The 25484-nt window shown below is 37.8% G+C and overlaps 1 protein-coding gene across 1 annotated transcript in view; it reads left to right on the top strand.

The window, feature by feature from the left end:
- wnt10b (wingless-type MMTV integration site family, member 10b) overlaps positions 1-24454 on the top strand; it is a 37664-nt gene extending 13210 nt beyond the window's left edge. Inside the window, exons 3-4 of the mRNA XM_028798123.2 lie at positions 3083-3465; positions 21926-24454. Coding sequence (XP_028653956.1) covers positions 3083-3465; positions 21926-22384 — 842 coding nt within the window. The 3' untranslated portion in view covers positions 22385-24454. The remainder of the gene's footprint in view (positions 1-3082; positions 3466-21925) is intronic.
- The last annotated feature ends 1030 nt before the right edge of the window (positions 24455-25484 follow it).

The following is a 25484-nucleotide window of genomic DNA, read 5'->3' as shown; positions in this document are numbered from 1 at the left end:
AAAGAGTGAGTAGTGTAACCCAGTTGTATTCGTCCCAAAACCAAACAGGTCCATATGGTTCTGTTTAGATTTTATACAACTGAATACAGTTTTTGAAATTTGATGTGCACCTAATGGCATATGTTGAAGAGTTGTTGAAAAAGTTTGGTCAAGTGTCCTATATATCTCTGCCTTGAATTTGATTAAGGGACATTGGCAGGAGCCTCCCAAAGAATATAGCTGTGAAAAAAGCTTTGTTTGTCACCTTGGATGGTTTGTTTGAATTTGTTAGGCTCTCATATGGTGCCTGTGGGGTAGGTACCTTTCACATTCCAGCATATAATGTATCAAATTTTATGCCCTCATTCTGAATATTTGGGTGTGTATCTGGATAATGTAATTTTAGTAAGAAGTGGGAAAATTTGACAGTTGCAGGAAGGTGTACAAAGTCGAAAATCTCACACTAGCAGAAACCTTTAAAGCTCAGAAACTTAGTGTATATTTTGTTCACTATCCAGCAGAGTTTTCTGTCTTGTAGACCATTCATGGAGCTCATTATGGCTGATCGAGATACCTGTGAATTTTTTCCATGTTCAGGAAATATTGCCTGCTGTCAGTCAAGTGAAGATTTTAATTGCATTTACGGTTTGCTTTAAAAAAACTCCAATATTGTGAAATTTCTATAAATATGAAATGGAAGAAGTTTGGAACCACCAGGTCTCTTTCCTACAGTTAGCCAAACTGAGTAACTGGGCAAGAAGGGCCTTGGTTATTGAGGTGATCAAGACATCAGTGATCATCATAAAAGAGCTTCAGAAGTCCTCTGCTAAGATGGGAGAAACTGTTGGACAGACAACCATCTCGGCAGCTCTCTGTTAAAAAGGCATTTATAGTAGAATTGCTAACTCCCGATTGGTGTTTGTCAAACAACATTTAAAGGGTTCTCAGAGCATTAGGAGAAAGATTGTCTGATCTGATGAGTCAGACCAGAGAATTGAACTCTTTAGCACAAATTCAAAGACCAGGCACTGCTCATCACATTTTTTAACATTACAACTATAAACAGTAATTGAAATACAGTATATTTAAAGTTTTTCAGTTTTCAATAGTAGCAAACAAAAAATACACAACAACTGGAGAACTATGGAGAAAAAATCAGTGAATAACTCACCTTGCTCTTGGGTAATTTTAAAGTTATTAATGAATTAAGAGAATATATGCATAATTTAAAATCTACACATACAGGTGACTAGTTGGAATGAAAAATGATTTGTTTAGAGTTCTTCCCACTGCCTGCTAGCGTTTTAGACATACTTAATTGGCCAATTAAATCCTATCTGTCATCTGTTTTTCTTAATTTATGACTATTGGTTGCAGATTGTAATATACCATATGAATTATGGGCAAGAGGTTATTCTCCTTCAACTGTATGTCTATTTATTGTAGTTTTTACAAAAATCACAAATGCAAACTAAGAACCTTAGCCCACTGTGTAATCCTAACGCCTAGACTTTTACCAGTTATACATTTAATGTGTGTAGTATATCTGTGACTTGGCAGAAAATGTGATCTAGCTAGTATGTATGTGAAATATAAACTGTTTAAACTTTTCCTGTTTAAACAACTGCAGATCATGTAACCTGCCCCTTTTCTAATTAAAAGGAATATACAGTAAGTTAAAAATTATATTATAATAAAAGTACACATTGCCTGGAACTGTATTATTTAACACTATATAGAGATAATTACATTATATTTGTAGCCTTAATTTGAAATTCCCAGCATAGCACAACTTTCTCAAACCCACTTATTGGAATTCAGGATTGCAGAGCACATTAGCCCATCCTAGAAGCAAGGCAAAAACAGCCCATGATTGGACACCATTCCAACTTAGGGCCGATTATGCACACATCGATGTTAGGAATTCAGCTTGGAAGAAAATATCAGCTAAATAAATAAAAGTAAATGTAACTCACTGAGATGAAGATGTGCACATTTATCAGAATCATTGTCTGTCCAAAGATATACAGAGCTTTTAAACACACGTTTATCTGGATATCTGTACTTAAAAAGGAAGAGGTTTAAAGTGGAAATAGATACAAGAAATAGGAGAGCATGTTTTTTTGCAAGTTTAAGCCTGACTGACATAAAGCGCAACTTCAGATAATATTTTTCCTTGCTTGTCTCTGTGTTTGATTTTCATTAAGATGTGGTCTTCTGTGGCTTCTTATTCTTAGACTTTTTGGTCTTGAACTTTATTTGTGACATACTTTTACTTAATATTTAAAATCTTATCCGAAGAACTGTCTTTTTTTCTCTCCACAGTATGCCTTCAAATCTTTAATTTCTTTGTTCTTAATATATTGAATGTTTGCTGGTAAAGTTTTATACTCTTCATAGAAAAAAATTCTTTATTTTGGATAGATTTACTGTTTGAAATAGTGATTACTGTAAAAGTCATTTTATAAAGTAAAAGCTGATTTATTGATTGATTGGTTGATTGAAATGGGGCGTTTTGCCTTTGGCAAATACTGATTTATGTCAAACTACAACCTTTGCAAAACACATAAATCATGCCTGTAATTTAACTTATGAAAAATGTGCCAAATGACAGCCTTTGACAGCATAAATCCTGACCCTGGACATCAGCAGAAAAGCTGGGCTGTCTGTCTTTTTTTTTTTGAGGCATTGATTGATTGACACCATTTTTGCATTTCATTAGTTTTTTTGTGCCAAAAAAAATAAATGCTAGAGAAGACCATTTGGCATAGAAGATTTGGCCAAACAGTTGCAGATATTTGACCCAATCTGTTAGACTCAATTGAAAAACCACATGTAATAAATAAAAAATCTTCGAGCCTGTCTGCACTGGTCGCTGTGTCTGGTTAGAATTAAGCTCTGGTTCCTGCAGTATGTCTGGTTCGCTTTAGGCACAACTGTCTGTTTCCAGTTAGCATTGGGCATTAACATTAGATTGGCTGAGGTCAAGGCAAACAGAAGTGATCGATGTGAGTTTCTATAGTTTCTTGCAGTTATCAGAAAAGGCAATAGTTAGAGGAGAAGCATAACTTCTGTAATAATGTCTCTCCCTGCCTCCCTCTAGGTTTCCGGGAAAGTGCCTTCACCATTTCACTGCTGGCAGCAGGAGTGGCTCATTCCGTTGCAACAGCCTGTAGCCTAGGCAAGCTGCAGGGGTGTGGCTGTGAGTCCAAACGGCGTGGTGATGAGGACAAGATCAGGCTGAAACTTAATCAGCTGCAACTACAGACCCTGCAGAAGGCTAAGGACCTTTCACACCACAATCTGCCAACACTCCTTGAGCGCCACCATGGGACACCAAGCCTGCAGGACACTTGGGAGTGGGGTGGCTGCAGTCACAATGTCAAGTTTGGGGAGCGATTCTCACGTGATTGGCTGGACTCCCGAGAAACACCGCGGGATATTCATGCTCGTATGCGAATCCACAACAACAAAGTGGGCAGACAGGTGAGTAAGGTGGTCAATATCCTTACAGCACACCTTTCCAAGAGTCATAGAGGCAATTCATGGAAGTCTGTATTGCTGTAAGAGCCATATAGCGATTTATGGTAGGAGCCTGAAACTGTGACATGGTGCTTTTAAGATTAACTCCATTTTCTCTGATCTGGATAAAGCTGAATGTTGTGTACCACATGAACAGACAAGAATCTTTGTTAATTTTGTCTTAGGATCATTACAGGCCAGATCTGTACAGTATCGAACACAATGGAATGGTTTTAACTTCATGGGTGTGGGAAAGACTAGCACTTCAGCCTTTCAGTGAAAAAAGAGAATGAATATTTTTGACAGAATTACTTTATTTCAGCATAATACAAATCAAGTCACTTTTGGTGTTGAGGGCAGACACCTTTCATTATTATGAGAGAAAAGTGGTAGTGGACCTTTGAGAGGCAAGTCTTCAATTTTTTGTCTAATGCTCTGGGACTTTGCTCTGTTTATGGAGGAGCACAGTGGGTCTTCCTTCAGTTTTATTTGAGGAAATGAATATGAATTTTTAAAGGCTATAGTTTTCAACATGGACTTCTAAGGGGCATGACTTTATTTCATGTTTGTGTCGCACATTGCAATGCAGATCCAAATGGACAGGGCAAGTTTAGGCAATCCACAATTATTTGAGGAAAAAGTGAGTGCAGATTTTTGGGAGGCATATCTTTATCTTATACTATCCGTGCCTTGTGGCTTCACCCACATATTAGTGAAAAAGGACAGTGAGGGAGGCCCTGCCCGGCTCCCCACTCCTGACGTCACACTTCCGCCTCTCCTCGGCCTGTACCCTCTGTCTTGGATTAACGTGAATATATTGTTCCTGCAAGAGAATTTTGATTCTTAGGGCTCATTTATACTTCACGCTCAGAACACGTACGTGCCCGCATCATGGCCGCCATGCGTTCTGAGCGTTCATTTGATGCGTCCTTTGAGCAGGTCCTCAGAAATTAACGCAACGCATGCACGAGTTGCAGTACCAGCAAAAAGTCGGGGGGCGCAGTGTGCTAAAAGTTGGAACGTGACATCAGAGTCTCTGTTTACTATCTACATGTGACAGAAAGCCGCTTTGCGGATCCTACAAGATCGGTGTGCGCGCTTCGATATTTGATAAATGGTTTGATGTGGTGAAGCAAAATGCCAACATACAAATGTATTCGTGGTGCTTTTATATTCAAGCGTCGCATATTCCCGATCATAATGACACGATACGTTTTAAAATTCTCACATACCGTCTTCTGTGCTATCTTTTTTTCCAGGGCTTCCTCTGCTCCTGACAACAGCGAATCGCCAGGAATAGATCGCCACACTGAGTACATTAAATGTATGATATTCCAGCTCTCTGCACATTTAGAATCCTTAGATTTATACTTGATATCACTTTCCTGATGAAAAGCATTAAAGTATGTATATTACATTTTACAGATAAATCGGTAATTTCGTTTAAATAATGAATACTGTTAATAATTACACACATGGGGTGACACAGTGGCGGAGCGTTAGCGCTGCTGTCTTGCAGGGAGTCATGTCGCTGATATTCCCTGCCTGGAGTTTACATGTTTTCCTGCTGGGTTTCCTCAGTGTGCTCCAGTTTCCTTCCAAAGATATGCAGATTTGGGGATTTGGTACCGCTAAAATGACGCAAGTGTATGTGTGTGCTTGTATTCACCTTGCGATGAGCCGAGGCATCTTCCAGGGATTGTTTCTCACTCGTGACCAATGCTTGCTGGAATGGACACATCCCTGGATTTAATCACTAAACATCCTTTTCAGAGATATTGCGGTAAGGTGTCATTGGAATTTAATGGGTGTTCTAGGCAATTCACAACGCAGAGAAGCCGAACATGTTCTCACCGTGATAATATCTCGCACTGCCACCTGGCGGATTCCTCCAGGTTTACGTAAAGTACACGCGCAAGTATAAACATTTCAACGCTTGCGTAGCAGGAGCGTCCGCTGCAGCATGCGTCACGTTGCATAAAGTATAACTCCGGCCTTAGTAGTAGTTCACTCATTCGCTAGCTAAGCGTATGTAAGAGTGAGGAGGCCCCCACCTCCGCTGGGTGTCTCTCGGATTTGCACAAATAGATTGGAACCGCAAGCGAACTATGATAATTAGTGGAATTATAGAGGGCTTAAAATCAACCGGAATGTTCAAGCATTAAACCCAATCTAAATCTGTTAAGTAGTTCTCTCATGAAAAGTGGACATACAGTTAGGTCCTAAATATTTGGACAGAGACAACTTTTTTTCTAATTTTGGTTCTGTACATTACCACAATGAATTTTAGATGAAACAACTCAGATGCAGTTGAAGTGCAGACTTTCAGCTTTAATTCAGTGGGGTGAACAAAATGATTGCATAAAAATGTGAGGCAACTAAAGCATTTTTTTAACACAATCCCTTCATTTCAGGGGCTCAAAAGTAATTGGAAAATTGACTCAAAGGCTATTTCATGGGCAGGTGTGGGCAAGTCCGTAGTTATGTCATTATCAATTAAGCAGATAAAAGGCCTGGAGTTGATTTGAGGTGTGGTGCTTGCATGTGGAAGATTTTGCTGTGAACAGACCACATGCGGTCAAAGGAGCTCTCCATGCAGGTGAAAGAAGTCATCCTTAAGCTGCGAAAACAGAAAAAACCCATCTGAGAAATTGCTACAATATTACGAGTGGCAAAATCTACAGTTTGGTACATCCTGAGAAAGAAAGCAAGCACTGGTGAACTCAGCAACGCAAAAAGACCTGGACGTCCACGGAAGACAACAGTGGTGGATGATCGCAAAATCATTTCCATGGTGAAGAGAAACCCCTTCACAACAGCCAACCAAGTGAACAACATTCTCCAGGGGGTAGGTGTATCGATATCCAAGTCTACAATAAAGAGAAGACTGCATGAAAGTAAATACAGAGGGTGCACTGCAAGGTGCAAGCCACTCATAAGCCTCAAGAATAGAAAGGCTAGATTGGACTTTGCTAAAGAACATCTAAAAAAAGCCAGCACAGTTCTGGAAAAACATTCTTTGGAGAGATGAAACCAAAATCAACATCTACCAGAATGATGGCAAAAAAAAAGTATGGAGAAGGCGTGGAACAGCTCATTATCCAAAGCATAGCACATCATCTGTAAAACACGGTGGAGGCAGTGTGATGGCTTGGGCATGCATGGCTGCCAGTGGCACAGGGACACTAGTGTTTATTGATGATGTGACACAGGACAGAAGCAGCCGAATGAATTCTGAGGTGTTCAGAGACATACTGTCTGCTCAAATCCAGCTAAATGCAGTCATATTGATTGGGCGGCATTTCATGATACAGATGGACAATGACCCAAAATCATACAGCCAAAGCAACCCAGGAGTTTATTAAAGCAAAGAAGTGGAAAATTCTTGAATGGCCAAGTCAGTCACCTGGGGCCTCATGTATAAACGGTGCGTACGCACAGAAATGTTGCGTACGAACCTTTCCACGCTCAAATCGCGATGTATAAAGCCTAAACTTGGCGTAAAGCCATGCACATTTCCACAGTAACTCATACCTAGGCGTACGCAATTTCTCCGCTCGGTTTTGCAGACTGGCGGCACCCAGCATCAAAGCAGTGCTACTGTTCCTGTGTGGTCACCCTTTCTTTCTTAGACCCACATTCCTGACGCGGCTTTATAAATACACTGAAACTAACTGCATATTGTTAGTGTAATTCATCTGATTGTAATTAACCTGCAGCAATATAATGGTCCAGGGAATAGCCATAGTATTGCAAATACCATAACTGCTTTAGCATTGTAACTCTCACTGCATCTTCTTCTTCTTTCAGCTGCTCCCGTTAGGTGTTGCCACAGCAGATCATCTTTCTCCATATTACTCTCACTGCACAGCATGAAGCAGACGCTGCCTCAGCCACGGCAAAACGCTTCAGAGACTTCCCTGTACGGACTTCGCGGTTTAGAAAAAGTTTCATCCCAAGAACTATAAACGCACTAAATCAGTCCATCAAGTGCTCCTTGTAGAACTGTTTGAACTTATAAGTACAATTACCTCACTGTAAACTTGCACTACAGTTATAATATTGCACAACCTGCGCCACTTTATGAAGCGTGTATTTACATATGATGATATCATTTTTAAGATGAAATGCAGCAAAATATGTTGATTATATTATACAGCTAAAACTTTAACTTCATTTAAATAATCTGTATTGTTAATAATTAAACATGTGAGGACACCGTGCCGCAGCGCTAGCTAGTTCAGGGATTGTTCCTGCATTGCGTTGTATTCTTGCGCTGATGCAACACTGGAAAGATAGACGGATAGAATAATTAAACATGTACTACGAAGATATTTCAATGTTCCTTAAAAGTTTTGAAGAATCGGCGTTCTAAGCTTACAGATGGCTTAACGTCTATTACAGAGCTGATTGTGTGGCGATTGGGCATTTGGAAAAAGAAAAGTTAGGACAGGAATTGGAGGTTAGTACGTTTGAAAGAGACAGTACTTCTGTAATAAATTATTTAATCGAAGGTCGCACATGGCGCAGCAAGACTCTTGCGTGAGATATGAACAATCACTGCGCCACTGTGTTCCCATGTTTAATAACATGCTTTCATTCCTATCATCATGAAAATGATATCTCAGTATTTTAATTATTCAGAGAGCTGTAATATCACGAATGTAATGGATTCTGTGTCCTGTCGGAGAAAGAGAAAGAACGGAAGCACGTAGTGATTCACACACATAGAGCACATAGAAGATCAAATACAGAACAAAGCATTTAACGTGCTACTTGAAAAACTAGTAAATTAAACGATTTTAAGATGAAGTTTATGATGTTCTACTTTAATGACAAAATAAACTACGTGATTAAAGTGGAAATTTTGAGATTAAAGTTGACATTTCGTGCTTTTTTCCCCACTGTGTGCCTATTTGTTTTCTCTGTACCCTAATAAGCTTTCATATGACACTCAGACGGTGGGCTACGACTCGCCTTTTCACGGCGACTTTGATATGTGATTTCTTTTTTTATTTCGGGCACTGTGTGACTTTGTGAACTTGGATCTTTCGAGTTTCTCCGACACTCTGTCACTCGATCAACTTTCTTTTGTTGATTATACCACTGTTTAAACCAACAAATAGTACGTTTTTCCTTTGCCTCCACTTGGTATTCGCTGAAATTCTTATATTTTCCCCTGTGCTTTTCCCATTGTCTTTTCACAGAAGGCTATTTATATTGATTTGCATATTCAAAGAGGCGTAATTCTGGGAGGAGTTGGGGCGGGACAGAAGGCGCGCGCACGTGCGTTACTTTTCACGCTGATCGGGATTTATGTAGTGGAAGAACGTGAAAGTTTACGTGCGTACAGATTCCTGCATCTGGATTTTTCTGTGCGTACGCACATTCCCGCTTTTGTGCTTATGCCATATTATAGTGTGAGTTCTACGCACGGCGTTATACATAAGGCCCCTGATCTTAACCCAATTGAGCATGCATTTCACTTGTTGAAGACTATACTTCAGACAGAAAGGCCCACAAACAAACAGCAACTGAAAGCCGCTGCAGTAAAGGCCTGGCAGAGCATTAAAAAGGAGGAAACTCAGCATCTGGTGATGTCCATGAGTTCAAGACTTCAGGCTGTCATTGCCATCAAAGGGTTTTCAACCAAGTATTAGAAATTAACGTTTTATTTCCAGTTATTTAATTTATCCAATTACTTTTGAGCCCCTGAAATGAAGGGATTGTGTTAAGAAAATGCTTTAGTTGCCTCACATTTTTATGCAATCGTTTTGTTCACCCCACTGAATTAAAGCTGAAAGTCTGCACTTCAACTGCATCTGAGTTGTTTCATTTAAAATTCATTGTGGTAATGTACAGAACCAAAATTAGAAAAAAGTTGTCTCTGTCCAAATATTTATGGACCTAACTGTACATACATACATGCAGACAGACAGACATTGGATTTTGTATATATATATAGAGAGATATCTATATCTTTTTATAGCATGCAAGACACTGGCATATGTTCCAAATTATGAATCCTTTATAAAGTGTGAGGTACGCGTAGAGTGTAGTTTATTTTCAAAACTGTGGATAACAAGTGTAAAACTTTCAAAACGTCTGAGGGGCACATACTTTATGAACCTGCTATGAAAGTTTGTGCACTAACCAAACAAACGAGGAATAGGTTTTGTGATGTAAAATGCACAAAGGAGCCAAACTTTAGTATATTTTAATAACTTTGCAGGTTATGGGTTAAATTCTGTAACTAGTTTGTTGAGGTAATGTGGGTGGTGGCACTTCATCTTATTGGCTACCTATAGTGCATCTACAGTATGTGATACAATCATTTAAATATTTTTTTTCCCTCATCAGGCAACACTCAATATCCCAGCATGGAGAAAACAATGTTTTAAAAATTTTTGCAAATTAATAAATAAAATAAATTAAATATTATCAGACCCCTGACTCGGTACTTGGTTGAAGTCCCTTTGGCAGCAATTCCAGCCTGGCGTCTTCTTGGGTATGACTTGACAAGCTTCACACATGTAGATTTTGGGATTTTCTGCCATTTTTTTTAACAGACCCTCTCAAGGTTTGCCAGACTGGATGGAGACTGTCAGTGGACAGCTGTTTCCTGTTCTCTCCAGAGATGTTTGATTGGACATTGGCTGCACAGCTCAAGGACATTCACAGAGTTGTCCCTAAGCTACTTCTGTGTTATCTTTGCTTTGTGCTTGGTATCATTGTCCTATCAGAAGGGAAACCTTTGACCCAGTCCGGGATTTAGAGCATTAACAAGCAGATTTTTATTAAGAATATCTCTGTACTTTGCTCTGTTCAGCTTTCCCTCATCCCTGTCTTGTACGTATCTCAGTCCCTGGTGCTGAAAAACAACACTTCAGCATGATGCAGCCACCGCCATTCTTCACTGTCGGAATGTTATTGCACAGATGATGAGTGGTGCCTGGTTTCCACCACACATGACTTTAATCTTGGTTTCCTCAGACTACAGAATCTTGTTACTCAGTCTGTGAGTCCTTTAGGTGCCTTCTTGTAAACTTTAAGCAGGCTTCCATGTGTGTTTTCTTAACTGAGGAGAGGCATCTCTCTGGCCACTCTGTCATAAAGCCCAGCTAGGTAGAGTGTTGCAATGATGGTTATTTTTCTATAAGTTTCTCTCATCTCCACACAGGTTATTTGGAACTCAGCCATGATGGCTATTGGGTTCATGGTCACCTCTCTTACCATGGCCCTTCTCCCACCATTGCTCAGTTTGACCAGGTAGCCAGCTCTAGGAAAATAAACAGTTGCTCCAAACTACTTTCATTTAACAATTATGAAGGCAGCTGTGCTCTTCAGAGCCTTTAATGCTGCAGGAATATTTTTAGCCTTCCTCAGATCTGTGCTTTGACACAATCCTATTTCTAAATTCTACCAGCAATTCCTTCAACCTCATGACTTGGTTTTCGCTCTGATACACTTTGTAAACTCAGACATCTTCTGTGCCTTTTCTAATCATGCCCATTCAATTGAATTGACCACAGGTGGTCTCCAAGCAAGGTACAGAAACATCTCAATGATCAATAGAACACAACACTCCTGAGACAAATTTCAAGTATGATAGCAAAGGGTCTGAATATTGTGTCAATGTGATATTTCAGTTTTAATTTTGAATACTTTTTCAGAAATTTCTGAAATCCTGTTTCTGGGCTATTGGGTGCTGTACGAGGTTTGGAAAAACAAATGTAAGTGAATTTTAGCACAAGGCTATAACAAAATGTGAAAAAGTGAAGGGCTGTCAATAAAAGTCCACTTAATAAGGGCTTTATTTGGACTTATAAAACACCAATAAAGTGGTTATTTATCTCTTTCATCAAGGTGTCTAATTAATTCTTAGTAAACAGAAATAAAGCTTCTCTTCAGAATGTGGGCTTCAACATAGCATCCAATACTACTACCACAGTAATCCCCAAAAGGCTACTTGGCATCCACTTGTTACACTCAAACTCTACGAGTCTTCATTCACTCTTACTAAATATAAACAATTCCTCACATCAGAGTTATAAAACTGTATGAATAAACAACAGTAATTAAATTAAAAATCTTTTGTTATAATCTAAGATTTTAAGTCATTTTCAACAAAGATAAATAAGCCTGCACTGTGTGGTACGGGATGCAAAATATTGTTTAAGTTACCAAAAGACCCCTTATGCAGTATGTCCTAAAATACAGTAGCTTCTATTTAGGGTGGTCAGAGAAGGCTTTGGATTTAATGTTACAGCCTAAGGTTTAAGTCATCAGTAAGTGGACCAAAGTCTGTATTTAACAGTATAAGGCCTGTGAATCGTCAAGTCACGCTTATCGAAATATACTGCTTTCGAGAAACATCTTTGGATGGTACAATATACTTCCTGACAAAATAACATACATTAAGGAAAAAGTTGAATCACACTATACAGATGCTTTTAAAGTATTGTTATGACCAAATAAAGCCCCTTTTAAGGTCTTGTTAGTAGTAGTAAGTGACAAATGCTGTAGATGCATTAATGATAGACCTGAAACTAAAGTGTTGTCATGTGGGTACATGTTGATGATGACATAAAAATTTCCAAGAATGTGTAATATTTTACATTAATCATCCAATAAAAAAAACAGACAGAAGTGATTTCATTCTCCACCCAGTTCTCTATGAAAAGAGATATATGTTTATATATAAAACAGCCTGTTTTATATACACTGCCTTTCTGTAAGTGAGCATTATCCCAATATATAGAACTATAATACAGTTATGCTTTTTTGAATAATATAGAATTTAAAGTTAACAACTCATAGTCACATAGTGACTCAGTGTTGGGGACCCAAAGCAGGGACCTTGAGGTTTTTGGTCCAATGCCTTGTCCTATAGGACCTACAAATTTTGATCCATGCTGGGAAATATTGAGGAAAGATATCATAATGGAAAGCCATTATTGCAGCTGTAATGTCAAATTTTGACAGTTTCTCCAAGAGCCTCTTGAAACGAAAGGCTCTTGATCACTACACTAACATTTTAGTAATATCTCATGAAAATTAAATAAAATAAATATATTTTTATTGATTTAGCCTGGTTTATTATTAATAACTATTGGGCTCCGCCTCCTGCTTGCTTCACTCGCCCACCCCCGGGTTTGGTTTACCGGATATATAATTTAGGGCGGCACGGTGGTGCAGTGGGAAGCACTGCTGCCTCGCAGTTGGGAGACCTGGGGACCTGGGTTCACTTCCCAGGTCCTCCCTGTGTGGAGTTTGCATGTTCTCCCTGTGTCTGCGTGGGTTTCCTCCCACAGTCCAAAGACATGCAGGTTAGGTGCATTGGCAATTCTAAATTGTCCCTAGTGTGTGGGTGTGCGTGTGCCCTGCGGTGGGCTGGCACCCTGCCCGGGATTTGTTTCCTGCCTTGTGCCCTGTGTTGGCTGGGATTGGCTCCAGCAGACCCCTGTGACCCTGTAGTTAGGATATAGTGGGTTGGATAATGGATGGATGGATGGATATATAATTTAAAGAGATTGTTATTTTCATGGAAATTGTTACATATGCATTATTTTCACTTTTACTTTAAAACTTTTGTAAAAACAATACTTGTCCTTTATTTCTGGACCCGGGCGTGGTTAAATCTTTCTCGCAGGACATATAACGCTTCTCATGTTGTTGTGAAGAGGGGCGGCTGAACGCACGCTAAGGAGATGCAGTCGGATCATTTGCTATCTTTCTGCTGCTGCTGTTGGCGAGCTGCATGTTGTTTTTGTCGTGGTGCATGTCGATCATTTAAAAGCCTGTACAGCATCTGTCCTTTTGCCACTTCATGTCTCTGCCACTCGCGTTGTGAAGGGGGGGCTGACCACACACTAAGGAGTTGCAGTCGGATCATCTGCTGGCTTGTTGCTGCTGGAGAACTGTGTTTTCTGCTTGTCGTGTTTTGCATCAATTATTTCAAAGCCTGTACAGCAACTGTCCTTTTGCCACTTCGCGTCTCTGCTGCTCACATTGTGAAAGGGTTGGGGGGCTAAACACAAGCTAAGGAGAAGTGGTCGGATCATCTGCTGGCTTCCTACTGCTGCTGTTGACAAGCTGTGTGTTCTGCTTATCGCTTGTCATTGTTTTAAGAGCTGAAAGCACATGATGTCTCTCTGCCAAAAGCATTCCAACAACCTGCTTGGTTAGATGTCCGTGAACTTGTTTTAAATGTTGTCTCACTGCCTTGTCTCGCGGGATGTCAAATTGTCTTCACGTGACGTTAAATTGTCTCTCGCGGGACGTCAAATTGTCTTCCGAGAAGATCACGTCTCGTCTCCCTAGTCTCCCCCCCCCGGATTTTTTTTTATAATAGAGAAAAAAGTGTCGATTTTCTCCAACAGCAGAAACACCTCTTTTGAGAGGTGTTACTACTTAAAATGTATATCCTGGACCATATATTCATTTAATCGGTCATCAGCAATTCTTTTATATTGTTTGTCAGGGGTAAATTCACTTTTCTGGGGTCAGAAGACCATTCCCTACAAAATGTATGTATGGTTTGTGCACTTGTTTTCTTTTTTGTGATTTAATTTTGTTAAGTCAGTTTAGTCAAATTTTATCTCAGTGTGAAAGTTTGCCTGAGCCATAAACTTGCATGCTGCCATAGTACAGGCTGTGAGGCTACTAAACAGAGAGAAAGGGACCCTAGCTGACATAACTAAGATCACAGTGCCCTCAGGTGGGTGAGTGTGTCTGGGAAAGGAAAAGCTAAAGAGGAAGGATGCGGGCACAAGGCAAAGAGGTAGGTGGCATGGAAGTTTAGGGTTAATTAAAAATCCTAAAGGCAGGGTGGGGTACCAGTTAAAGGGCAGGGAAGATTTATTATTCAGTTTAGTTTTGCAGTGTACATTGTAACACTCCTTTTGTTGTTGCTTCCCTTCAAAATTATTATATAAAAAAGATTAACTGATTGGTTTTAAGATCCTTATTTAGAAAAGACAGGAGTGTATGGGGTTTAAATGGGCTCATGCATGCCAAACATTTTCCTTAATAGTTTACCCTAGATACTCTGACAATTGGGGAGGCTTACTAAGAGATCAGTCAAAGAAAAATATAAATATTACGTCCATATGTATTTTGCAAATATTTCTTGAGTTTATGGGCTATTTTGGCTTTGGTTGATCACTGCTAAAAACCTGATTTCTTACTGTTTTAAAGAACGCATATTGGTTATGCAAAAATGTAATTCCCTAAATATACCATTAGTACATATATACAGTACGTGCAAACTATTATGATGGAATCAAATTGTGAACTGCTTCAGGAGATTAACACATTTTAGGCACCCCCAAAAATAATGTAACTGTTTTCAGAGTGATATCTTTGTGTGTATGTGTGTGTCAGGATGTGAGTCAGTAGACATGATAACTCAAAGTAGAACAGCTCAATATGAATAACTAACAAAAAGAACAGCTCAATCTGAATTATTAAGCCACTGTTTTTAGCATTGAAAATTATTGATTTTGACTTAAATTACTTCAGTAATTTTTGTTCAACAGAGGTAGTAGTTTGTACATACAATATCGTGTGGCAATATTTCACTAATAAAATTTGAGGTTTATACAGGAAAAGTCATATATTGTACACAGCACAGTTTTTCTTTTGCACTGAGGCTGGTGATAGTCCTTTGTAAGTAAGATGCTATATAATGTACATGGTAATTTTAAAACCATGCCATCTGTTCTTGATAATATCTCTTATTTTTAAAAAAAATAATTTTGAAGTTAGGAGAAAATATCATTTAAAAATAAAAGGTTTGGAAGTACTGACAACTTTCTTGCCATAGTGGTTTTCCTCGCGTTGGACACAACACAATGAAGAGTTTTTTATTGAAGTGTATAGCTCAGTATCATATTTACATTTTTCTGCTGTTTGTGAATACTTTTCTTGCTCTATTACTAATTTGTTGAACACATTAGCATAACAAAAATGCATCTCTAGACTCATTAGGATGAATGCATTGTCAGAACTTAGAGCTGTGATGTAGCAATGAAGCCTGAAGTTTTGAGGATGCGACTGGTGGCACCATAGATGTATCTGCTGTTTTACCAAGCACCTGTGGCATGTGCTTCAGAAATCATTTCTCTGCCACTAGAGGTCATGTGAGGTGCAATTTTAATGTAAATGTATTTGGCCCTACCTTTAGCACAGGTTAATTTGATTAGCTGTTTTATTACAATATGTAACAATGACAACGAAATACCTTTTCCATAATGTCCCTTCAGTAAAGCAAAGAAATGTAATACTTAATGTATTAAGAAATGTAATACTGGTTTCCTAAGAGTTTATACTTTTTTTTACTGAGGAGTACGCTTTTCAAAAGTAGAACTGTATAAATCACTATTTTACAATCATGTGTACTTATTTTGTTTTATGTCAAAGGAAAAAATTGGATGAATGTTAAGTCCATGTTAAAAAAAACAAAGAGAAATTTGAATAACACAACATTTCTCTGTTGAGCCTTCTTAAGATGTGATGCATCACTCTATATTTGGAGGTAGCATATTGTAGTACTATAGCTAGAAACAAAATAGAATAAAGGAAGAGTTTGTCAGATAGCATAATTAACTTCATATTACAGAATTAAAGACAGATGTGTAATTCAAACCCAGATGTCTGTAATAGTCAGTCGAAACCCAGAACTATTACACAAGAAAGCCTCACACATTTGCCATCAGTGATCAGCTCACTTAAAAAAATAAATACAAATATAAAAAGTATAATCTCTTAACTAAGCCTTTAAAGCATAATAATGTGTTTCACAACAATGTCCTAGAAGTTTATGGAGTGTAAATAATAATTTAATAATCTTTCTGACAGTATAAACAAGTTCACGATCTCTATCAAAGTTATTCCCAGGTGTGGCTCCTGAAATGATGTTACTTTTCCCAAAGCACCATAAGACTGCTGAAAGAAAAAGACGCAGAGGACACAAGCTAGGCCCTGTGCAGGATCAAGTATTGCTTGTACTGCACCACTTGTCTCATAGTGGAATGGAGTGTTTCTTAGAAATTTGGACCCCTGTGATGATGCTGTTTAAACTATTGAAATAAATGCTTACACTTGAAGGTTAACCATTCAATGGTGTGACCATGTCAATTAAATTTACATGTAATTATTAGGTGTATTATATTGCTGCTTGTGTCAGTGAAGCTTTCGTCTTCACTTGAAAATTAAAGAAAACAACTACCATTCTTTCAGGCAGACTGAAGAACACATTGTAAGTTACAAACATTTTAGTGAAGGTTTCAGAGTATCTATTAAACTGTCACATTCTAACAGTAACGCAATTGTCCCATTATGTCAACTAAAAACAAGATGCCAGGTTCTGTATGAAAGTGACACTACTAACAAATATATTGACCTTCTTACAAAGGCATTCTTCCACTTGGACAATTGAAAGCCAAGGGACAGACTAGAACAAGCAAGTTAAAGCATTGTCTACTTCAAGTTATGAATGCAAACAAAATCAAAGAAAAAAAACCATTATACTATTAATAAATAAACATAAGATATTTTTAAAAGATGAATAAAGCGTTCATAAAACTCATTTTAACTACTTTCTAAGTTTCCCAATATCTCATCAAGAAACGTTTTAAAAGCCATCAGCATTTGCCTATACTTCCTGACACAGAATTATAAGATATTGTTGCTTTTGAATTGTTTGTGTACATTTTCAAATGGATGAAAATGCTGCATTGATAAGTATGCTTAAATTCTTTTCAGAGTTTTCATGTTGTAAGTTAGCATCACTCACTTTACATTTACAATTAATATTTTTAAGGGTCGTTCAAAGCTTTCTGAAATGTTTTTGTTCTCTCTTGTCCAAGTCTGCATTATAGTAATTAAAATTAGAAAAAAGTCCTAATATGAATCCTTAAGAGGACTGCAGGGCCTGACTCTGTTATGATCATCTGTTAAGAGAACCGTGTTCAGAGGAATTTTAGAGTAACAGATAATGACCAGGAGATAAAATAAACAGCAGACAGAACCTTCATCTAGATCCAAACAGTAGTCAGTAAACCAGAGGAAACCATCACAACCAAATGTTAAAATCAAAATTCTAAATCAAAATCAAAGTCAAAAGAAACCTGGCAAAGGCCTCAGGATTGCTTCTAACTGAATAATGTGCCACCATCTTTTATAGGCAGAATGAGATGATACAGTATGCATTTCTGCATTATGTGTAATCAGCAACACAAAATGACAACAACTATTATAAGGCAAGAAGCATAATTGTATCACCAGACTAATGGTTAAATTTACAAACAACCAGAAATATATGTACTAAAATTCTAAAAATTAAACGAATAGTGTCTGAAAAATCAAATTCATTACATACCTCAGATGAAGCATTCTCGTCCTCCTTCTTACTTTTTGTCTCCTGCCCATTCTCCAGCTCAAAATACAATTTAATGTTTTAGGATTCTAGAGTTACAATTAATCTTTTGTGCACAACTATCAAAGAACTTTTAAAGGTTTAAGTAAACGCTCCATCTAAAAATGTATTTAGCAGGATCTTTCTCATCAAATCCCATGCTGACAGCCATTCTTAAAACTGTTACATTTCAAGTACTTTTCTAGTTTATTTTATATGCTTGTTTATACAGGTAGACTTATTGAATTGCTAGGATTAATTTTGTCTCTTTTAATGTGAACAGGAGTGATACTTACACTTGTCCAATGTACATCTGAAGTGATTGCTGAAACATGTTTGCTTAATGATTAGGACAACAAGAACTTTTATTTCTATAGCATATTTTCATATAAAGACTAGGAAATCCAATATGCACAAGAATTATTATCTAAAGTATCATAAATACAATAAAAACAAAACAAACCAGCTTTACTAGATCACTAGACATTGAATGGCAGAGATAAGTAAAAAAACAAACAAAATATAAAACCCAAAGTCTTCATCATTTTCAAAAGCAACCAAATATCAAAATTGAGAGTTTAAAGACAGCAGAGGTGCACCAGAATGAACACAAATGCTCAATCTGATGAGAAGGACAATGTGGTAAGCAAATAGATCAAAAAGCACCCAGACAGCACGCTGTACAAAATAAGACAAAATGTTCTTCCACTAGATTCTTTCCAGTGCTCCAACTCAATCTGTAGCTACAAGTCCCTTATGCTACAAATAAAATGTTTTCATCTTTGAGAAAACAAAAGCCTCTTTATGTGTTTTTTTATATTAGTAAAAATAAAGTTGAAACAATTTAATATTTTCTTTATTTTATTTTATTCTGTTTTATTCTGTTCCTGCCTACTTTAAATGAAACACTAAACAGATATGACCCGAATACCAAATGTCAATAGGAATGGTGTCTGTGACACCACCTATAAATGGCAACAACACCCACGCCACAGTGACAGCACACCATGGTGTTTGTTGATGGCATCATAAATGGTTATGAACGACAAAACGACAATAAAAAACAGGAGGCAAAAAGCCCAAAACAAATTAAATAAATGGTGGAATGGTGGTGGTGGAATGACATAAAGTACTCAGAAAATCATGACACCCTGGATTTTGTTAGTCTTGAACATTTGAACTTACTGAAGCACATCTTAATACTTAAACATGAAACTTTTTGTTTCTCCCAACTTAAGGGATTCCACTTATTTGTTTTGTAATATTTTCCATCTATTCATCCTTTTTCAAAACCATCTAACCCAGTTCAGTTATCATAGCCCATCTCAGCACCATTAGCGATAAACCAACTCTAAATACAGCATGAACCTACCACAGTCACACATTCACTTTAATACACACTCACTAATACAAGCCCAACTTTGGGATAAAGTTACCTAATCTACTCATCTTTTGGGTTAAAGACAGTAAACTAAAAGAAACCATGAGAACCAAACATCAAACACAAAACTCAAAAACAAAGCCTAAGTCAAAAGTAAAGTTCTCAAAATTATTTTTTTATTTTCCATCCAACTAATGCTAATCTTCCAACATTTATTGAAGAAATACATCCAACGTGTGGACTCCAGAAGCTGTACACCCCCACACTATGAAGGCTTGAATCCTGGAAACAAACCCATGCAGGCATGTTTAAGAATAACGGAAATTCTACAAAAACAGAGACTCATGGGGGCCTTGTGCCACACTCCATCCCTTGTTTCCTATTTTGCTACATTTCTATTTGCTTTGTCATATCAGTTAATTGCTTTCAAATTGAACTATACAGAAACCAAAGGACTTATTGTAACCTCAGCTCAGTCTGCCATTTGTTTTGGCTCCATTCTTGCTTAGTATATCTCATTAAATTTTGCTTGAGTGTTGTTTCTGTTGGGATCTTTGTGGTTTGAACTTAATGTTAAATAATAAATATATATGTTAATACCCAGCATTTCATCTCTTGTTAGTTGTGAATCTCTAAACAAGCAAGGCAATTGTGTTTTTTCACCTCTTTAGGATTATGTAGTTTAGATATTAATTTGGAATTGTTAGTTAAGAGTGCAATTGTTTGATTTTATTTTTATTTTCTGTTTAATTTCTCTCCTATTTTAAAACATTTTTTCTAATTGTTAGTTTCAGTTCAGGAAATAATGTTGGTTTTTTTTCTTTTTTCTATTCTGTTATTTATTTATTTTTTCCACTCAGGTATTTCTGTAGTTATTGTTACTTTAACTGCATTTGTTAATTTAATTATTTCTTAATATAGCTAATAAAATATATAATTTGTGGTTGGTCTGATCGTACGATTTTTCGTGCAAACTCCTGATACATTGTGTCAAGATCAAAGTAAGTTTGTTTCTTTGCTTGTTTTTATTTTTTACTTCCTGGTTGTTATTGGTAGTTTGCCGCCATTTTGTGTGCAGTCGTTATTACAACACACACTTTTGTTGGGCATGGCCCAGTGTGATGTCGCATGTGAGGAGAAAAGATGCACTACAGGGTGAAGTTAGCGATTAATAGCGATAATACTAAAATAAACTGAGTAGAAAAAAACAAACACAAGAATTGAATGCAAAACAATGTCCACTTTCATAATACTAAAGGTGCCTCTGTGGGCGGTCAGTCCAAGCTATGAACACCATCTTCCAGGTTCATCACTTCCTTTTCAGCAGGGTGAACGAAAGGGGGGATTTCTGAAGTGACTAGGGTGGGACATCGCTTGTATCAGAGGGACTCCATTCTAAGACTGAAAAAGGAAGTGAGGTTAGTAGTTGTGTATCACTGTCATCTGTCCTCCAGTTTACCTCATAAACCGAGCCTTCCACATGCTCCCGTAATGTACGTGTGTGACACACAGCAGCCATGTTTTCTAGGTTTGGCTTGGGCGTTGTTTGGTGTTAGTTTGTCAAAGCTAAAACATATTCTAAATTGTGATTTGTTTTGCCTTTTGAATTTTTTAAATTCTTTTGTTTGGTGTTAGAATCTAAATTATGGGGCTTTTTTGCCTTTTGAACTTCTTAAATTTTCGTTTAGTCTAGTGGTTCCTTGACTCTTCACCTGCTATGTAGTGAATCTGACTAATTTCTTTTTTGGATTTCTTCTGATAAAAACAAGAAAGCAGTTTTTTCTCCCCATCATTTGAAATAAATCTTGTTCTGAGCATTACACCTTGTACACATCTCAGATTTTTAAAACTTGATTTTTTTTAACTGAAGTAACTGTGGAATATTTTCTTGGTATGTGTCTTACTTTCCTTTGCAATTTTCTTTGTATTTTTTCTTGACTACCATTCAAATGGTGTTGTAATTTCTTGTATTTGTTGTTTTGAAGTTTTTTACTTTTTAAAATTTTTGATTAATAACTACTATCAAATAATTTGGTTATTGATTTTCCTTTGTGCCTTTGATGGATCACTTAGTGAGTCTTTGCATATTACTATCATTTTTTAAATACAAAAAGAGTTAGAAACATTGGTATACAAATTAAATATGGGTTGTTTGTAATATAAGTTATTTTCTTGTACAATGCCTGCATTTCATACATTGCCGGTAACATATATATTGTATATATTGCTTTAGTATATATTGTATAGGGTGGCGCAGTGGTAGCGCTGCTGCCTCGCAGTTAGGAGACCCAGGTTCGCTTCCCGGGTCCTCCATGCGTGGAGTTTGCATGTTCTCCCCATGTCTGTGTGGGTTTCCTCCGGGCACTCCGGTTTCCTGCCACAGTCCAAAGACATGCAGGTTAGGTGGGTTGGCGATTCTAAATTGGCCCTAGTGTGTGCTTGGTGTGTGCTTGGTGTTTGTGTGTGTCCTGCAGTGCGTTGGCACCCTGCCCGGGATTGGTTCCTGCCTTGTGCCCTGTGTTGGCTGGGATTGGCTCCAGCAGACCCCGTGACCCCCTTATTTGGAATAGTAAGAAAAAGGTAATTTAACTATTAATGAATGAATTTTATTTTCCTCCTGACAGGCAGTCACCGAGAACATGAAAAAGAAATGCAAATGTCATGGGACATCTGGAAGCTGCCAGTTCAAAACCTGTTGGTATGTCACACCTGATTTTCGGTTGGTGGGCTCCATGCTGAAGCAGAAGTTCCACACTGCGGTGTTCATCAACTCGCAGAACAAGAACACTGGAGTTTTCAATCCTCGTCTCGGCAAGCAGAAGGTGGCGAACCAGCTGGTGTATTTTGAGAAGTCCCCTGATTTCTGTGAACGGGACCTAACGGTGGATTCACTTGGCACAGAGGGACGCATCTGCAACAAGACTAGCCAACGCATGGACAATTGTGGCAGTCTCTGTTGTGGCCGAGGCCACAATATCCTCCGTCAGACGCGCAGTGAGAGATGCAACTGCCACTTCCACTGGTGCTGTTATGTACTGTGTGAAGAGTGCCGTGTGACAGAGTGGGTCAATGTCTGTAAGTGAGGTATTTACTGCTGCAAGCTCTCTGATTATCCCACTTAAGCTGAAGGGACTGCTAAAAAGAATACAGTTCCCAACTCTCTTTGGAGGACAGCAAAACAAGTTTTAGACTGCAGTCTCACGTTACCAACTCATAGCGCTATTCTCCCTTATAGAATGACTGACTGTCCAGAGCTGCCTGCCCTCAACCTATTCTCTCTGTACCCAAAAAACCTAAGGAGCAGCAGGAGTAGTGCAAGTGAGGGAAAAGGGCAAGAGTTCCTTTGCGTTCATTTCTGTGGATTTTACAGACTTCAACTCCACCAAAAGAAAAGTGTGATGTCATCTGACACAGGCTCATCTGAACTTCCTTCTCTGTTTAAATAGCTCTAACAAAATTAAGCCAGCTGGATGATTTTAATTCCACTCCAGTTTCTTTTGTTGTTTTGTTTTGAGATGAGCGATGACTTAAAACAGCATTGAGAGAAGAGAGCCAAAGGCAAACTAAACATATCTGTCTGTGTCTTTCATTGCTCCAGTAATCCTCAAATGCTGGTTTGGACTGTCAGTCGTCTTTCTTTGTGTTGCATCTTTCATAACTGACATCACTTCAAGTGGTCATAGAAGTGCTAAAAATAAAGATATTGTTACATTTAGAGCACAGACAGAATAAGACACTGGTTTAGGGTTATACAGTGTTGGGATGTGAACCTGAAACCTAGTGGTTTTCAGAGTTAAGTCCTTAGCTTATATATGATTCTGCTTCTAAAATAGATCTAAGCTGTATATCCTATACTATGAACGTCAAACACTGCATATAAATATTTATTGTGACAACTAGGGAGTGCACAAGCAAGCAAGGTTACTGACTACTTCTCATTTCATGTTTTTTTTTGACATTTGCCTGGTTTCTTTATTTATTCTATGTGTATTATGTACATGACCCTTAAGTCTGTTATAAGGTTTCTTGCCCACCCCGGTTCTATTCCCAAACTGATTTTCTGTCCCGAGAACAGTTCACCCTGTTTCCTGGGGCCACAAATTCATCCATGGTTCATTTTCGATGTCAGATCCAGGTATCTGAATAAACCTTCCTGGGTGGTTTCTAAAATCTACAGAGTAGATGTTGACTGTATGTAGGAAGAAGATAAAAAGGAGCCTCAAAAGTAGGGGCTTGTATGCTGGTATGAAATGCGAGTCTGACCTCAGCTAGCAGTCGTAGGATTAAGAACTATAACCTGGTTGGCTTCTTTACTCAGTTACATACTTTAACTAAAATTGACCTTCTTTCAGGATGTCTAAAGGTTCTATGGCGAGATCCTCCTTCGGGATATGGTAGAAAAGTGGACATTGCTTTATCATAACGATAAAAGACTCCTAGCTTTAATCAGCTGTTTTTTCATTCAACATGCTACACATCAGGGCACTACGGTCTGATTACATAACATATTTACATCTCTCTCGTCACTCTTTCAAAATGTAATGCTGATTTTAATAAGACAGCACCCAGTCCTTGCTGAAATGAAAATTAATCATAAATACCATTATCTACCTAAGTGGCACAGTCACACAGTGAAACGAATCTGAGATCATAAATGTCACCTCCTAAAGCCAGCAATTCGTATAAGGCAGCCCATTTCTTTTAACCTCAGCCACTGCTGATATTGCACCCACACGAGTCTCACAGCAGACATGATCTCAAACCAATGATGTGACGCAAGCAGATACAGGGGTAAGGGGCAAGATCCTGCAGAGTTTCATGATTAACAATGAATCAATTAATAAATAACAGTAAAAGGTAAATGAAGCACTAAGCTTAGGCCGCAAACAGTGAAATGTTGGGTGTTTGGAGGATGAAACTACATATATAGAGATTTGTAAAAAAAAAAAAAAAAGAGTAGTGGTGTTTATGTCATTCTGAAATGAAAATGTACATCTTAACATGCTGGACAGAAAGCCAGTTAGTGTTTTCTAAGATGTAATTTCAGAATGGCGTTGGCCTCTCGATTGAGGACCTTTGTACACTGGTGGTTCTAAACATTCAAATATGGCAATTACTGCATTTTGAGATTAAAATCTTTATATACTGCACAAGAGTTTTATGTTGAATTTTATGAGTTTTATGTTTTAATTCCAAATGTGTCTGGAGCCTGTGGAGGAGTCAAAGGAAGCAGCTAGTGTGTCAAGTGAATCATATTCCAGTGGTTTTTCTGTCCACATATTCATATTTTTTAAAATTATTGCTTGGTCCAATCCTCTCTGTGTATGCCAATTTGTATTAAATCCAACAATGCCTTATGATTATCCACATCAAAAAAATACATATTTTACTTTAATATCTAAGACTGAAAGTCTTTATTTAGATTTGTAAGTCTTCAGTTCATTGAATATACATATAAAACATGAAGATATAATCTATCAGCTATATTGAGTCCATATGTAGCCCTTGCTGTATATTTTTCAAAAGTTACTGCAAACTGGGGAAATTCCTAAGGACTAGAAGATAGCAAATACTCTCCCGTTATATAAAAAGGATAATCGGAAAGCTCGAAATAACTACAATACTGTACCATGCATCAGAGGTGAATTAATTTTAAGGGAAAGATCAGGCATCTCATGATAAAAGCAGGTGAATTGGCAAACAGACAGCATGGGTTCAGAAAAAAGGCAAACTAAGCATATGTGTCTGTGCAAGACAGGTTGTGGTTTTTTACTAATATGCTGGAATTCTATGAGGAAGCAACAGAAAGATACAATCAGATTGTTATATATGATATTATTTATTTTGATTTTCAAAAAGCATTTCGTAAGGTCCCACATGAGAGGTTGGACATCCAACTAAATGGAAGTGGTAAAAGTGGGTGCTACATAGATGGGTACAAAATTCACCTAAACACAGGAAGCAGAGGGTTATGGGTCAAGGAATCTTATCAGAATTAGGCAATGTTAAAAGTTATGTTATGGATTAGAGATAGGGTTGCTGCTCTTTTTAAAATACATAAATGATCTGGACAGGAATATAAACATCACACTGCTTAGGTTTGCAGATGATAGCAAACTAGGGCAGTTCAGACAAATTATTACAGAGGGGCTTCAGCAGAATACAAGCTTGAGCAAATTTGTT

This window comes from Erpetoichthys calabaricus, chromosome 3 (genome assembly GCF_900747795.2).
Source record: "Erpetoichthys calabaricus chromosome 3, fErpCal1.3, whole genome shotgun sequence".
Taxonomy (NCBI): Eukaryota; Metazoa; Chordata; class Cladistia; order Polypteriformes; family Polypteridae; genus Erpetoichthys; species Erpetoichthys calabaricus.
Note: the sequence above shows the minus strand (reverse complement) of the source record. Positions and strands in the feature narration are given on the sequence as shown.